At 37.9% G+C, this 15174-nt stretch overlaps 2 protein-coding genes across 7 annotated transcripts in view; one reads left to right on the top strand and one right to left on the bottom strand.

Moving 5' to 3' along the window:
- The window catches only part of gtdc1 (glycosyltransferase-like domain containing 1), a 41500-nt gene extending 35564 nt beyond the window's left edge, over nucleotides 1-5936 (top strand). For 3 of the 5 annotated variants that reach the window (XM_084122686.1, XM_084122688.1, XM_084122687.1), the window contains exons 8-11: nucleotides 104-248; nucleotides 3270-3340; nucleotides 3667-3758; nucleotides 4546-4813. In XM_084122686.1, coding sequence (XP_083978812.1) covers nucleotides 104-248; nucleotides 3270-3340; nucleotides 3667-3758; nucleotides 4546-4647 — 410 coding nt within the window. In that variant the 3' untranslated portion in view covers nucleotides 4648-4813. Of the gene's footprint in view, nucleotides 1-103; nucleotides 249-3269; nucleotides 3341-3666; nucleotides 3759-4545 lie in introns of all 5 variants that reach the window. The other 2 variants (XM_084122690.1, XM_084122689.1) reach the window with 1 other exon arrangement.
- A 4822-nt stretch (nucleotides 5937-10758) lies between these two features.
- arhgap15 (Rho GTPase activating protein 15) overlaps nucleotides 10759-15174 on the bottom strand; it is a gene marked incomplete at its 5' end in the record, with an annotated part of 34387 nt that continues 29971 nt past the window's right edge. For both annotated transcript variants that reach the window (XM_084123103.1, XM_084123102.1), the window contains one exon: nucleotides 10759-11077. In XM_084123103.1, the coding sequence (XP_083979229.1) occupies nucleotides 10894-11077 (184 nt within the window). In that variant the 3' untranslated portion in view covers nucleotides 10759-10893. The remainder of the gene's footprint in view (nucleotides 11078-15174) is intronic.

Consider the following 15174-nt stretch of genomic DNA (forward strand, 5'->3'; position numbering starts at 1 on the left):
TCCTCGCAAAATATGACCAAAACTTTAAACATCCCTCTCTCCGCTAATTACTACACGTCGATATTGAGGCCTCTGTCCCTTTCTCCGTTCCTTCCCACTATAGACATCTTTTCAGAAGCCAAAGAACAGTTGGTTGACCACATCCAGCACTGGGGTTTCATGCCCAGTAAGGAAGATTACCTCAAAGTGCTGTGCCAAGCAGATGTCGTCGTTTCCACAGCCAAGCACGAGTTTTTCGGAGTAGCAATGTGAGTTTCATCTGCTGTCTGTCACAGAAATATGTTCTCTCCAAACAGAAAGACACCACAGTGGTTTATTTATGTTGATTAGCACAAGTGTTGTTTGCTGCTTTTGTGAAATTTAGGAAAAGGTATCAGTTTTAGTCAATGTAGTCATTCATATTAGTGAATTACCACAGAATTCATAGCATACCCCATTTGTTTAGCTGCCAAAGTTATGTGTAACCGAAAATCCAAATCAACGCTCCATCATGCTGCATTTTAGCACAAAATGTGAAGATTACCTTGAGCGTGTAATTCTCCAAACCCCAAACAGGCCCAGAAAAGTTCATGGCTTAATTGAAAGGTTGCTTTCGATCCCAGAGGCCCGTCCTCTCCTTCTGGGGTTGTTTCGCAGTCAGGAGGGTACTGCGTGTGCTTCGGAGCGACCTTTGAAAGCACCAGCCTTGATGTGTTCAGTATCGCCTGGATCGATATCTTCAGTCACCTGTGCTTGACTTTTGAAGAGTTTGTTAGATAATGCCCAGAGCCAAGGTAGCAGCATCCAAAGTGTGCTAGCTACTCGTTCCACACAGGGGACTCGGTCATCCTTGTTCTCTACGCTAAATGTATACATCTTATTAGATGACAGCATTGATGCATTTTCTGTGCTGTGATATCGATTGGATGGAAACATCCTTTGCTTTGCGAGGTAACGGTTTAGACTCGCGTTCCCTCTGGGACTCTTACTACATACGGCTGAGGTTGTTCTCGATTTCATTAGATCAAAGTCCAGCGGAGAGGAGGAATAAGGAGACTCCTCAGCTGTGTGCGTTTTAAGTTTATGTCCTCAGGCGATGTGTGTGTTCAAACACTGATCAAACACCTGCTGTCGGCTTTTCTTAATAATGTTTAACTTCCCAAAAACATCCCTTTTGAATTGAGCTGAATATGGGTAATTCATGCTCGGGTGTTTCTTTAACTATGAGCACACCACAGGAGAATTGAAATGACGTAAAAATGACACTAATTTGTATTGTTAAGGTGAATGTCTAAAGCTAATAGCTAGTATGTTATGTATCCTAAGCACATGCACATAAATAATATTTGGACAATTCATAATTGCATCATTTAACAAAATAATATCTTGATTTGAAATGATGCACAATAAAATGACAGTAATATTTATCACTTCTCATACTTCATCTCAAACGTACTCTTTACTGAGACACATTTGATACATTTGTATCCTCAACAATTAAACTAAATTTAGAAGAAAAAAAAAACTTTCTTTGGGAAAAAGTTTTGGGTTTGGTTGAAATTATGCCCCAACAAGTTGCTATATAAAAAAAAAGTGTAATTTTCACAAAATAAATACTGAAATGTATCATGGTTTTTATTCACCCTTTGTTTAGATTAGCAAAATCTTACATTTAATAATTAGGTAGATTTTAATATTTTAAGATACAAAATCTGGGGAAAGTGTAAAGCAATGAAATATGTACATTAGACATTTGAAAAGTATAACGTGACCATAAAAAAAAAAAATCTGTTCGTTTCAATAAAAATCAACCCCTGGGACATAAAAGGGCCTGAAGTTGAAACAACATCCACTTACTAAATCAATTTTGCTACAAAGGACTAATGACATGAGAAAAAGGCTGCAAGATCCCAGAACTTGAATCACCTGCTCAAATGCTTTCGCCGATCAGTCCTTGCGTCTCATTGGTCAGCTCCACGCCACGCAAGGGGACTTTTCTCCACCGTGTTCTGTCCTCGTTATTGTGGAAATTAGCCTAATCTGATTAATTGTCAGCAGACGCCCATCCGTGCCCTCCAGAAAAACAGTAAGGCAGCCAAGCAGAATGATCGCCTAATTATATTTGAGATGAAAAGCCTGATAAGCATTTGCACGCTCACACATTAACTGCATTGACATGGAACTGACCTTAATCAGTTTCATACGACGGGCTGTCATAGACTCCAGCCGAGAAACTTTGATTTACTGTGTTCACTGTGAATTTGATCAGGGAAGGGGATGTTGACGTTGCAGAGTAGGTAATACTACACTAAACCTTCACTGTCTGGTGTTTGCTCAAGGACGGTGACTGTTGTGCTGTTGTTTTTCTTTTCCTTTGTAGAGAAATTACAGCTAGGCGATGTAATGCGTTGGGATAAAGAGATGTAAATAAAAATGCACGTTTCATTGCTTTGGTGCGAATATATGAACCCACCAAAACTGCTCGATCCATTATTCCTGAAACTGCAATAAATAAATAATAATTATGCTTTGTTTTCTTATGTCACAAATCTGAAGGTTTGCTGTTAGCGGTGTATGAGTGACCATTAAATATGTAATGATACAAACCACTTTGAAACACAACTTTGTGACTCTGAGACGTTTCACAAAGGAGGAGATTTGTCCCATTGCTCAATCAGAATCTTGAATTTTCTGCCGTGAATGGCAGAGGGCTAATCGGATATTAAAATATGCATGGTTTTAGCATGGGAAATGAGATGAGGATCTGATGGTGAAGGGATAGATGGATAGACTCATTAAATATTAATATTCATTCTACAAAATATTTAAACAGCCGGTCATTTCCACTGCCAGCAATAGGGGTTCAAATGAGTTGAATCAGTTGGGAGCAAAGTTTGCCCTAGATTGAACTATTTGATGAACTAAAAGCATGAGATAGTGTGCAAAACTATGCCATAGTTATGAGGTAGCATTAGTTCATTAGGTATTTGAAGTAGAAGAATGATTTGAAAATGCTTTGATCTGCTGTGTATAACGGTTGAAACTGATCAAGGTGTAGTCCAGGGTGCCGCTCCATCTGTCAGTCGGTCAGTTGGAAAAATAATGATCCCTCTAGTTATGATGGCTTTGTTGAGTATTGGCAGCTGTTTTGGTTTGTCATCAGCCTCATTGTGCTGAACTTTTATGGGCACTGTTTCAGAAATTTCTAATTGGGGAAATGGAGTCATTTGAATAGATTTGGTCAATACAGCACTGATTGAACCTTATATGACATAAATCTTCTCTTTCAGGTTAGAAGCGGTCCATTGTGGTTGTTATCCCCTGTGTCCGAAGGCTTTGGTCTATCCTGAAATATTCCCTGGTAAAATTCTTCTCTCATTTTTATGATTTGCCAGTGATGAGAAAACTAGCTCAATTTCAAATGCAAAAGCAGATTTATTGTCACAGGCAAAGCGGCTATGTTCAACTTATGTGTATAATGACTTATTCATCTTAAAGCACAATCGAAGAATTTGCCATAAACCATTCTGGCATTTTTATATAAATAAATAAATATAACCACAGTTCAATAATGTACAGCATCACACACAGCATGGTGTCAGCTGAATTTTTAATGCTTAAAGTGCCTGCGATCTCATCTGCTCTTTGAGGTTTCTTACTTATCAAATATGTATTTTCCTCTTGTAGCAACATATCTGTATTCAACACCTGAACAGCTGTGCAAAAGACTACAAGACTTCTGCAAGCGTCCACAATTAGTCAGACAACATGTTATTGAGGTAAATAATGTTCATTTCACTGGAAATCAAATCAACCACAAAGACGTCTACAGAGAATTTTTAGTGCTTTTTAGTCTTAAAACACTGTGATTCAAGGCTAATACATGATCAGTTATCAATGCAAGTCGTGCGTCTTGCAGGAATCATATTTATAACTTTTTATAACTATTTATATTTTTGTTTTTTGTTGCTCTAAATCCCGTTAAGGTATACAACAAATCAGTCATGTCAAGTCATTAAATTGTGGATCGCAAGTCTGTTATCAAGTACTGTGGAGAAAAAAAAGCAATGCTGCATGCAAAAAAACACATGCAATATAATAAAAACATTTAATCATGCACAGTTAGGAAAAGAGAGTTAGTCATATTTTCACAGGGAAAGAAAATGCTTCCTGTTTCTTTTGTTTTTGAGGTCAAAGGTCATGCATCCACTGTATTTTGAGGTGGATTTGCCACTTGTATAATTTTTAATGCAAGATAAAAGAAAAAACAAAACAGGCTACATTAAATATGGTTTGACATCATTTACACCTTGTTTGTCATCCACAATTTGAGTTATTGAATTATTGACTTGATATACACATTTAATAAAAATAAATGTACAATAAAAAATGTCGAATTTAAAACGATGAAATTATTAAAATCTACATCCTGAAACGAAACCACTTGAGAACCACTACTTCACTAATCATTAAACAATCGGATTCCAAATCTGTCATAAGACTTTCACAGTTCTCTGCTTTTTCCATCTCATTCCCTCGTATTCTCTTTGTCTCTGTGTTTCCTAGGTGAACCTCAGCGCTTTCTCTTGGGACACTCTGGGGGACGGTTTCAGGTCCCTCCTGAGAGCAGACAGTGACGTGATGTCAACAGAGGAGCACATGTCATGATTCGTGACCCCCAAGAAATACATCATGATTTAAAATCCAGCCTCATTGTTAAAGAGAGTTTATGACCCAGAAAACCTCTCTGCTATTATTTAAGAAAAACATGTATATGTGATTTTAATGTCCTCGTATGCTGGAAAAAAAAGCAACTTCATATTTGTGGTTAATGAAAAAAAAAAGAACAAAGTAAAAATAAACAATCAAAAAACCTGAAACCGCTTTCGTGTCGCGCAAAGGCGGGCCCACCTCATATTTCAGTTCATATCCATTTTTATCCTTTGTGCCGGAGGACTCCAGCCTGGAATTCTGGAGTCTTTGGTTCCCACTCCGACAGAGCGGCAGCCAAGTTGCGGCTTGAAACGTTGTGGGCTCTTGCTCCACCTGAGGTTGCCAGGTTGTGACAAAGTCCCCCGAGGCTCAGTAAAGGTTGATGCAAGGCTTCCCCAGGACTGTGGTTGAATCTAAATATGGTTCTTTTATTTTCCTTGCGTCGGAGATCTGGCTGTGCGTTGCAGCCGGGAACCCGCTGCATAATTAAGGGGGCATGGTAACTAGCTATTTATATGTGTTTGCAAAATGTAAAATCTGGGCAAACTAACAATGGCCTGTCAGATTTTCCATAAAGATATAAGTGTCTGCTTTCACATCACAGCAATGCCACAATCACACGGCCCACTTCAGGCCTGCCAACATATGTGTTATTAAAAGAGGCCTGACTTTTATTGCAGGAGTTATTGAAGGATTCCTCCTTTATTATCAGACATTCTCTTAATAAAGCTGCAGACTTTCAGGCGTTATTATATCAGATGCATCGATTTTTCAGGTGCGCCGGACGGAGGATTCGAATTAAAGGCTCAAATATAATCACGCTGTCGTCTTCTCGCACGCAATCGAGATTAGTCGCATTACTCCTCATTAATAGGGGTGCTTCCTTCATAGCTCATAGAAAAATAGTCCTAATATCCTACCTCCATGTGTAATGTATTTCATATTTTAAGGAGTCAGTGAGACACTTTTGTGTGCCGTATGATATTTTGAGTCTACATTATCATATATGATTTGCCTTTTTGTTCATCTGAAAGTGAATACTTGTAAGGAGAAGATGAATGTGATTGACTTGTTTGCACCTTATCCTGCATCGTCATTTGAATTTGCCATCTACCCCGGGCCGACCTGAGGTCAGGCCCTAATGACGCCATAAAGCCTATAACATGCCGTTTCTGCACAAAATGTCACCCCACATATAAAAAGTTAATAGCAACCTCTATAAAACTCAGTGCACATTAAACCATTTCATTGGCCTGTTGCTGTTTTCTCACTGATGGTGTTCTAGGGAAGCAAATTTAATGCCGGCCGAATTCGATGGCAAAACAAATGGAATTAAGACTTGTGCGGTCTTCTTAACCCCCCCTTCCCAGCAGCACAGAGCTTGGAAAGCTGCCATTCATATTATATGGCTACATTGGTAGATATATTAATATCTGACAGGGGAATCACTAAAGTGAATTGATCTGATACAGCGTCAGGTATAAATACTCGTCTGTTTAAGGTCAGCTTAGTTATGGTATTCAGACCTTTGAACGTTATCAGATAATGGTCTCTCAATTAGATTCTTGGAAGTGAAGGTAAGAACACTTGTAGCGTTCTCTGTCATTTCTGAGATCATCGCTGTAACAGGAACAGAGTTCAGAGCAGAAACTCACTGCAAATGAAATGCACAGAACCATCACAGCCTCTTCTGAAACCAGCAAAAGGATTTAGGAAATGGAAAATGGAAATGGCACTTTAATGAGAACCCTCAAGTTCTGACTTGAGCAAAATTTAGTGGTCACAGTGCAGTTTGAGCATGGCTGTCACCAAATTAGGAAGAATTTATTTCTTCATATGTATTAAATATGTATTTATTTTTGTATTATTTTCGTTCAATTACGGGAATATTGATTAAACCTTCTAGGTCAACAGGTCAGCTCTCTAATTCTTTGCTTAACCCCACTGACTAGTAATATCTATTACCTTATTTTTGTTAGTTCTTATTCGTCAAATGCCATTGTTAGTATCTAATAATAATAATATAAATAAATAACAACAATAATATACTATGATTTTAAAGTAATTTATTTTCTAACACAAGGGAAGGTCCTTAAATAGGTTTGTAGATGATTTGTTAGGGATGGAGTGTACATGAAGAGGCTTTTATTTTCTTTGCTTGCTGTTCGATGCGAGTTTATTTATTTTAGTCTTTTTTTTCACACCAGCTCATGTTGTGGCACGCTGTCACCATTACCAAGGGGAAAGTGTGTACTACTGTTTGTGGTTATACAGTACACTTGTGTGATTATATCACTTGTGTTTCTCCTCATATGATGAGAAGGCGGTCCTGGCTGAAGTGACAGGTAGAATACTCATCTTTTCACTCCGAGTTTGTGTAACATTGCCCTGATCTATGATCTTAAAGGAAGACCGGAGGAATGGATAAGAGAGAGAGAGAGAGATGTAGTTGTCCTCGTATGACTCATTCATATGCTATCAATATGCTGCCATGTTCTCTTGGAGCCCAGGCTCTTTTTAATGGGGCCTGGTGGTTAGAACATGGCAGGAATCTCACAGGGACACTGTATTGTTATGCTTTCATTTACTTTTGGGCCCTTTCTTGCGTTTCTTTTTCAGTTTTTTTGCGGACTTACAAAGACGCTCGTTTCCATGAAGCTCTGCCAAGAAGGATGGGAAAACAAAATGTGGGGGTGGGGTGTGTGGGAGTTTGTCGGGGTTCGGAAAAGCGCAGTGGTCTCCAGTTATTACATGAAATCATTAGAAGTGGAACGTCTTGGCTTATGTAGAGAAAACATGAAGGCCACAGTTTCATACGGCTTTGTGCGCCCCTTGCCCACCGACCGCATGGCGTCAATAGAGCCCTTCACACTGGTCACAGTGGTAGCAGACCTGATCATTTGATCAACTTATTTGTTACCAAATAATGACGATAAGTGTATATAAATGCCATCACAGAGTCCTCAAAAGTATTAAGCTGCACAACTGTTTTGAACATTGATAATAATAAGAAATGTTTCTTTAGCAGCATATCATCATATTGGAATTATTTCTGAAGGATCACGTGACACTGAAGAGTGAAGTAACGATGCTGTAAATTCAACTTTGCCTTCACGTGAATAAATTACATTTATAATATATTACAAAAGAAAACAAATTATTTTAAATGTCAATATTTTGCAATATTACTTTTTTATTGTATTTTTGATCAAGTAAATGCAGCATTGGTAAGCATAAGATGCATATATGCTCAAACACACACACTTGGCAAGGTCAAAATCTTTGCAGCAAACAATCTGTGTGAAATACTGAAATAAATACTTTGACTTTTTTTTTTTTTTTTTTGATTCAGTCACTTCACACCACGTTCCAAACACTCAAAATGCACCACACCTTTTCACAAGCCAATTTGATGGGAGACGTTAATTTTGCACATATTAATGAGCAAAGCACCACCTGCAGTACGACGGCTCTCAAAGTGTGAGATGTGTTGCACAATGCCCGTGCAGTGTCATGTGACCATGGGATCTAGCACAAAATAAATCTGGGCGTTCGCTTCGTGTACATGGCAAATATCTGCCAATAGTCTCCCCTGGGTTACTTACCACCTCAGTCCATCCACCCACACATTTTGATTTCTTGTTATTTGAAGCATTTAATGCAAGAATGAACTGAACATGTTTAGTGCTTACTTTTGACCAATACCATATATATCACAGTGTTGAGTGTTATTAATTACTAAGTAATCTAATTACTGTACTTTTTCAAGGGAAATGTATTAAATTAAAGAAGGGGATTACTCTTAATTTTTCTGTAGCCTAATTTAATTACAGTTACTTCTGATGTAATTGCATTAAATACTGTATAGACTATACGACAATTCTATATAAAACAATAGTAGATTTACCATCAAATTTCAGTGTTACTGTACAATGTTTTTAATGTAACCTCCCTTTATGCACTTTGGTCAGTTGAAGAATAATTTATGCAATTATTGTTTATTAGAAAGAATCAAATGTGCATTTTCATGTCTGCCCTTTTATATTTAGGAAGTAATTAATAATAAGTAATACCAATACTCTTTAGAGAGAGAGTACTTGGTACAGTAATCTAATTACATTGTTGAAGATGTAATTAGTATAGCTAGTAATTAATTACTTTTTTAGAGTAACTTACCCAACACCATGTGTATATATATACACAGTATATACACTGTAAAAAATATATGATCAATAGTTATGACAACACGTTTTTACATTGCTTTAACTTTAAAAAAAAAAAAATGAAATTGCTTAACATATTTTGATAAGTTATACAAGATTCTTTTTCTTTTTTTTCAGTTTAATGTTATTTAAGTTGAAATGACTTGCTGCCTGACATTTTTAAGCACAATCACACCTAAATTACATCCTGTATTATTGGAACTCAAGTGTCAAATAGAAGACACTTGAGTTCACAGGGTGTGTTTAACTTAAAGCTCTGACTGCATTAGAATCATAATCATGGCTTTTAGTGCCATCTTTTTTTCTTTTTCCTTCTCGTCCAGCGTTGAAGCAATTGAGCATGCCTGGCATGTGAAACTTTTTTTTTAGGTGTCAAGACATAATGACAATGTGTTCAATACAAGATCCAAGCTTTCTGTAAACTTTTTGTGAAGAAAAAAAACCCAAACTGTGTTTCTTTTCAAAGGTTCTGAGATGAAGGTCTTGGTGGCCTGCCGAACTCGTTAAGGTCCCAGAGTGAAGCGCAGCTGTGCCAGAGAGGTCACTAAAAGCTGCAGCTCATTTCACTGCGTTATTTTCAGTCGAGATTTAGAAAGACGCACAGCCCGCAAATCTGGTTTATGTCGCCCTCCTGTTCCTCCAGTACCCCTTCATCATTACTGCTCGAGATGCCAAACTATGAGGGATCTGATGCAGGGAAAATGCTACAAGGATGGATGGCTCTTCCCGTAATTACAGACTCTCTCTTATCTTTGGGATGGAATTAAAAACACATTCCATGCAGACAGTCTCAGTACTGGCCTGCGGGAAGCAAATAAAAAGAGACTGCTGTTCGAGAATTGGAGAGGACTTTGGCAGTTTGATTAGAAACCGATGTGATCACGCCGTACGTTATCTGACAATGCAAAGAGCCCATAGAGTGACAGAAGGAGGCTGCAGAAGTAAAGGCAGAAAACTCAGACTTTGTAATACAACATGAAATATTCTTGAAAGGCATATATATTTTTTACTGTTTTAATGAAAAATAATTTTACTTAAAATAAAAACAACCAAATACACGTACATATCTACCATTAATAAAACACAACGTCGCAATATAATAAAGCAAATACCTGTTGCAACAGCAAGTTTGCGCTGCTAGGAAATAACCACAAGATCTGGGGCCTCATTTATGAAATATTGCGTAGAAACCATCCTACGTTTGATCGTACGATCAATCCTCCAATGTGCGTACCCGTGAGTCAGAAAACGAACATACGTGCGTACGCCTCTCTTCCAGATGTGAAATGTTTAAATCGCAAATGATCTTGAAATTTCCATCTCGTAAACTCAACTTAATTAATGTCATTAACATTAGAGCGCCAGTCAACGTCCAAATGCTTTACTTGAGAATGTCGAGCGGCAAGAATTGCTTAGATTTCCAAATACCTGCAGTCCTCCGACTCTCTGCCACAAGGAACCTGACATGGTGCTAAGCATTTTTTCACATCAAAGTCTGTTCTTATAAATATGAACGTCGCTGTGGAATTTAGCATACGCACACTCGGAGTTCAAATCTGTGCGTACGCACTATTTATAAATGAGGCCCCTGGTTTAGGTTTGTGCCAAATAAAAGTTTAACAAAAAACTGGCAAAAATTGCCTACATCCAAAATTAAAATGATGTAATGCGAAATATCAGTATACAAAACCCATTTACAAAAACTGCTTTATTTCCCTACCATTATCATTACAAATATACAGCTCTTCAACTTTGTCAATGATGGTTTCAGGTATGATACAATGTGAAATTTGCATTATACAAAAATAAAAATATAAATTTATATATTAAAATTATATAAAATTATAAATGTGACTGTTAAAAAATATTTTTCAAATGGCAAAAGGAGCAAGAAATTATTTTACATGGGCGTAACATCCAGCCAGCCAACATGTTTTTGTTTTTTGGCAGTCTCTTTCCAGAATACTCTGGGATCACTTTACATGCCCCCTTGTCCAAAGATCTCCACACATTCAATGAGAATGGACTCCACTATTTGGTTCTGGTACACCATATTGACTTCCATGTTTCCTGATTCAAACTCGGGCCACATGAGAGTCGGTCCAAACACAATGCTGATGCCCTGGGTTGACATTAAGTTTTTCTTTGACTTCGTCAAGAGTCTGTAAAACAGAAAAACACAGGATCATTGATGTAATACAATATCAGTGAATTTAGTTTCTCGTGAAGCTGCTTAATGGAAGAACTGACAATGGCGTACAAGTACAACCATTTCCTCCAAGCTTAAAGTGTGCACGTTTCCTGTCATAAAAACCTACTTAGAACATTGGTGACGGACCATCGGCAGGGTGTTTTTGAGGACTTGTGCCTGGTCTTTGGAGGCATCTAAGCGCACTTTTAGCAGAATGTCTCTGAGCTGAGGTTTGGCTGTGGTGGAGAGACAATCAATACTGGGGTATTGGAGGACTCTTAGAAGGAGCCAGATTGGAGCCCTCTGGCTCTGTTATGGGTTGAGGCCTGGAAAGGGTGGGAGGGAGGGAGGGAGGGATTGTGGTGGAGGGCTGCCTTCCAAGTTGTCAACGGGATCCTGACTAAGAGGTGGGAAGCAGGCTTAACATTTTGAAGTAAACTTTGCATGGTTTTACAGTGGCCCAGTCCTGAAAGGTACTGATTAGGAGTGTGTTGGGTTTACTGCACTCACATATATTGTACCGTAGTGTAACCGACGTCCTGTGCCATCTACATTTATGGTCACATCTATCAAAATAATGGTCTACAATTATGCAATGCAATTCAACAATCTATAATCCCCGTGTTGTTGTCAAAATACTCACGCACAGGCTTCCTCAGCTAGGCACGTTCAGCTGTAAAGAGGTAATGATGGTGCTACATGTGACGTCCCTCCGCGTGTGTTATTAGGACTTTAGGAAGCCATTTCAGCTGAGAAACACAACTTAAGAGGCAGGCCAAGCGCTCTCAATAATTCCCCATTAATGTGTATAATTAACCTCGGCCATTTCGTTTCCCCTGTACATCACAGCTAGACGCTTGTCCTGCCATGAGCATTTTAACCTAATTAGCGCACTATGATGTAAGGATCTCGGCTGCCATTGCTAATGGTCTGCTAATGATCTTAAGGAGAGAGACTTCATTTCCCGAAGTGATTTTTCAAAACATTAAATATGAAGCTTTTTGTTGAACCTTTTAGTGTTTTTTTGGTAATTATGCCACTGTGACACCACTATATACATGACCCCCACACCCCCCACCTTCACATTCATCCCCTCTATCAGTAATGCCAGATCGATTAAAATCAAGATAGAAGCTTAATTACAGTCATTATCATTTTCAATTACAGTAGTATCACATATTGGGAAGTGCAATACTAAGACGCTTTCTAGCAGGCAAAAAATAAATACAAATCTGTTCTTTAGCCTGTAAACACACTGTCATCAAAGAGAGCCATGTAAAGGAAATGACTTGTCTTGAGTGGCATATTTAAATATGATATAGCTAAATTATATAAAATGCAAAAAAATAAAATAAATTAAAATAAATAAAAAAACACATAAGCATACATATTTTTTCATTTGAATTTCAAAACGTTTTGAACAAAAAATATAACATGCATATAAAAAATAATTGTAAACGTGTGTATGTATATATATATATATATGTTTTTCATTTTTTTGCTCTAAAATAATATATGATAACATTGTATATATGTCTATAAATGTACATAAATTATTATTATTATTAAAATAAGTTTGTATTAACATAATGTCTATCATCAAAATGACCTAAGCAGCATGCATGAAAGCAAAAACATGTATGAATATAAATAAATATATAAAATGCATTTAAAAACAAACAAACATTTATTTGTATATTTCTGTTTCTCTGTTTGTCTCTCTGTGTGTGTGTGTGTGTGTACCTGGTATTCCCTGTGTTATGGGGAACAAATGTCTCCACACGGATAGTAATACCCGTAATTGTTGACCATGTGTGGACATTATTTGGTCCCCATGAAGAAAACAGCTTATAAATCATACAGAACGATTTTTTTTTTTTTTTTGGAAATGTAAAAATACTGAAAGTTTTCTGTGAGTGTTGTGTTTAGGGATAGGTTTAGGGTTAGGGGAAAGAATATACAGTATAAAAATCATTATGTCTATGGAAGGTCCCCATAAAACATGGAAACCAGTGTGTGTGTGTGTGTATTTATAATATATATACCCCATTATCATTTTTAAAACAAAATATTGTGTTAAAATAATGTCTATCACCTACTTATCCCCAGATATGTAAGAGAATGCATCTTTCTACACCTCATCTAAATGAACACTTTCAGTAAAGAAATTTGTTGATTTGGAAAAGGGAAGGATGCAATCTGGTCCTCAGTATCTGGGTTTTATGGCAAAATGCGCTCATTAAACCATCAGCTGACTTGGAGCCCAGTGAAGTTGCTTTGCTCTGGTGTCTGGGTAAGGGCCAGGCTGTGGGCAGCTTGACCGGAGGTGACTGCGTTACGCTTGGTTGAATCTGACAAATCATTGATATCCCGTACATAAGCCGACGTGTACGGCTCAAGATGCCAATGGTTATTAATTAGCATCTCGTTTGCAAGCGGGGCATGACAGGAAATGGAGGATAGCGCACAATGCCGTCATTCCCCGCCTAGGAGGCCAGTGCTAATTGGGTCAGCCTAACTGGCTCCTGAAGAATCATGGGACGAATAATAAATTGAGGTGGGGTGGGGGTTACAGAATCGCTCCAAGCTTTAAACTGTGTCATTTTCGTGTTATAAGACGACGGCATTGACTGAACTAATAAAAGAAAGGCTCGCTATTATCAGGGGGGCTTGAGCGTGACTTTGATTTTCCACTTACAATATTCAGATATTCTTTTTATTGTTTACTGTTTTTTATTATTATTATTATTATTATTATTTCCTGTCTGCCCCATAAAAGGTAATAAATTGCTGTGCATATACTGTTGTTGTGGATATCAAAATTTGCACAGCAGCACTTCTCTTCAATCTAATTTAAGAAACACCAAACATAGATGAGAAGAATTTTTCTTTTTTTTTTCTTGGCTTTCCTGATCAGAGGTTTCTCCAGGTTTCTTTCCCAGCACAAAGGCAAACGGAACCTTGAATTACTAACAAAAAACAAAACCTGTGGCCTTTTAAATCACTTGTGGTAAACGGGAAATATGAGCGGTGGTGACAAAACCTCCCACAAAAAATGGCATAAATAGCACTACTGAGCAAGTGTACTGTTGAGAAAATCTGGTTGCCTTGACCACATCATCACAATGCGAGCACACAACTGGTTATTGAATCCAGGCTCCACGGACCAAAAGAAAAAAAAAGAACATTGGTTCCATGCGGGCATAGAGAGCGCCCACAACAAAGAGCTTTTGACTTTCACCACTTTTTAGATGAGCCAAGTCAGCGCAAAATATAACCTACAAAGGCATAACAGTAGGAGTTCAGAGAGACGCTTCAGTTAACTATACCTGTTTTAGAGCACAGGAAGTGAAAAGTGACATTTGGGCAGACATCGAGTAACAGCTGCCAAAGTTGCTTGACAAAACAAGCTAATTATGTATGCATTATTATCAATACTATTTTATGCATTGTACCATAAGCTGCATGGCCTCATAACCTCATTGTTCTTTCTTCATCTTACTCCAGACTTCAAAATGACTACATTTGTCTTAGAAAACAGATACAAAACACACTTTAACCTAATTCACTGTGACCGCACATTCCTTGCTTTTATTCATGGGAAAGTCATCCTGATATTTAGAGAGGGAAAGCAGTAGACAGAAACAAGTATGACTTAAGTGAGAATATAAAATAAACAGAACCACATCACTTGGTCAGGGTGTGGTACCCACAAAGCAAAGCACTGTGCTTTGGATTCGAAGCACTTTATTGCTCTAATAGTGAGAGAAAGGAGCAGCGAGAACGTCGCTGTGGAGAAGGAACAGACTTGGTGGCACTACAGGGATTTTCAGTGTCACCACAAGTTCCACTGTAACAGCTTTTTAGTAAGCAGAATAAAAGCTGAATGAATTTTCTAATGCCGCCATTCAGTGAATTTATGGTAATGCTTTACCCTCGTGCCTGTGTGTAGATTTGACTACAGATTTGGAAACGCTGCAAAACCAACAGTGATTCCCAACTATGGGGGTACAATACTTTGTTGGGGTTAGAGGGGCAGCTTGTGTAGATTTACATTCACAGTGAAAT

The sequence above is a fragment of the Abramis brama genome, assembly GCF_963993115.1.
Source record: "Abramis brama genome assembly, chromosome: 8".
NCBI lineage: Eukaryota > Metazoa > Chordata > Actinopteri > Cypriniformes > Leuciscidae > Abramis > Abramis brama.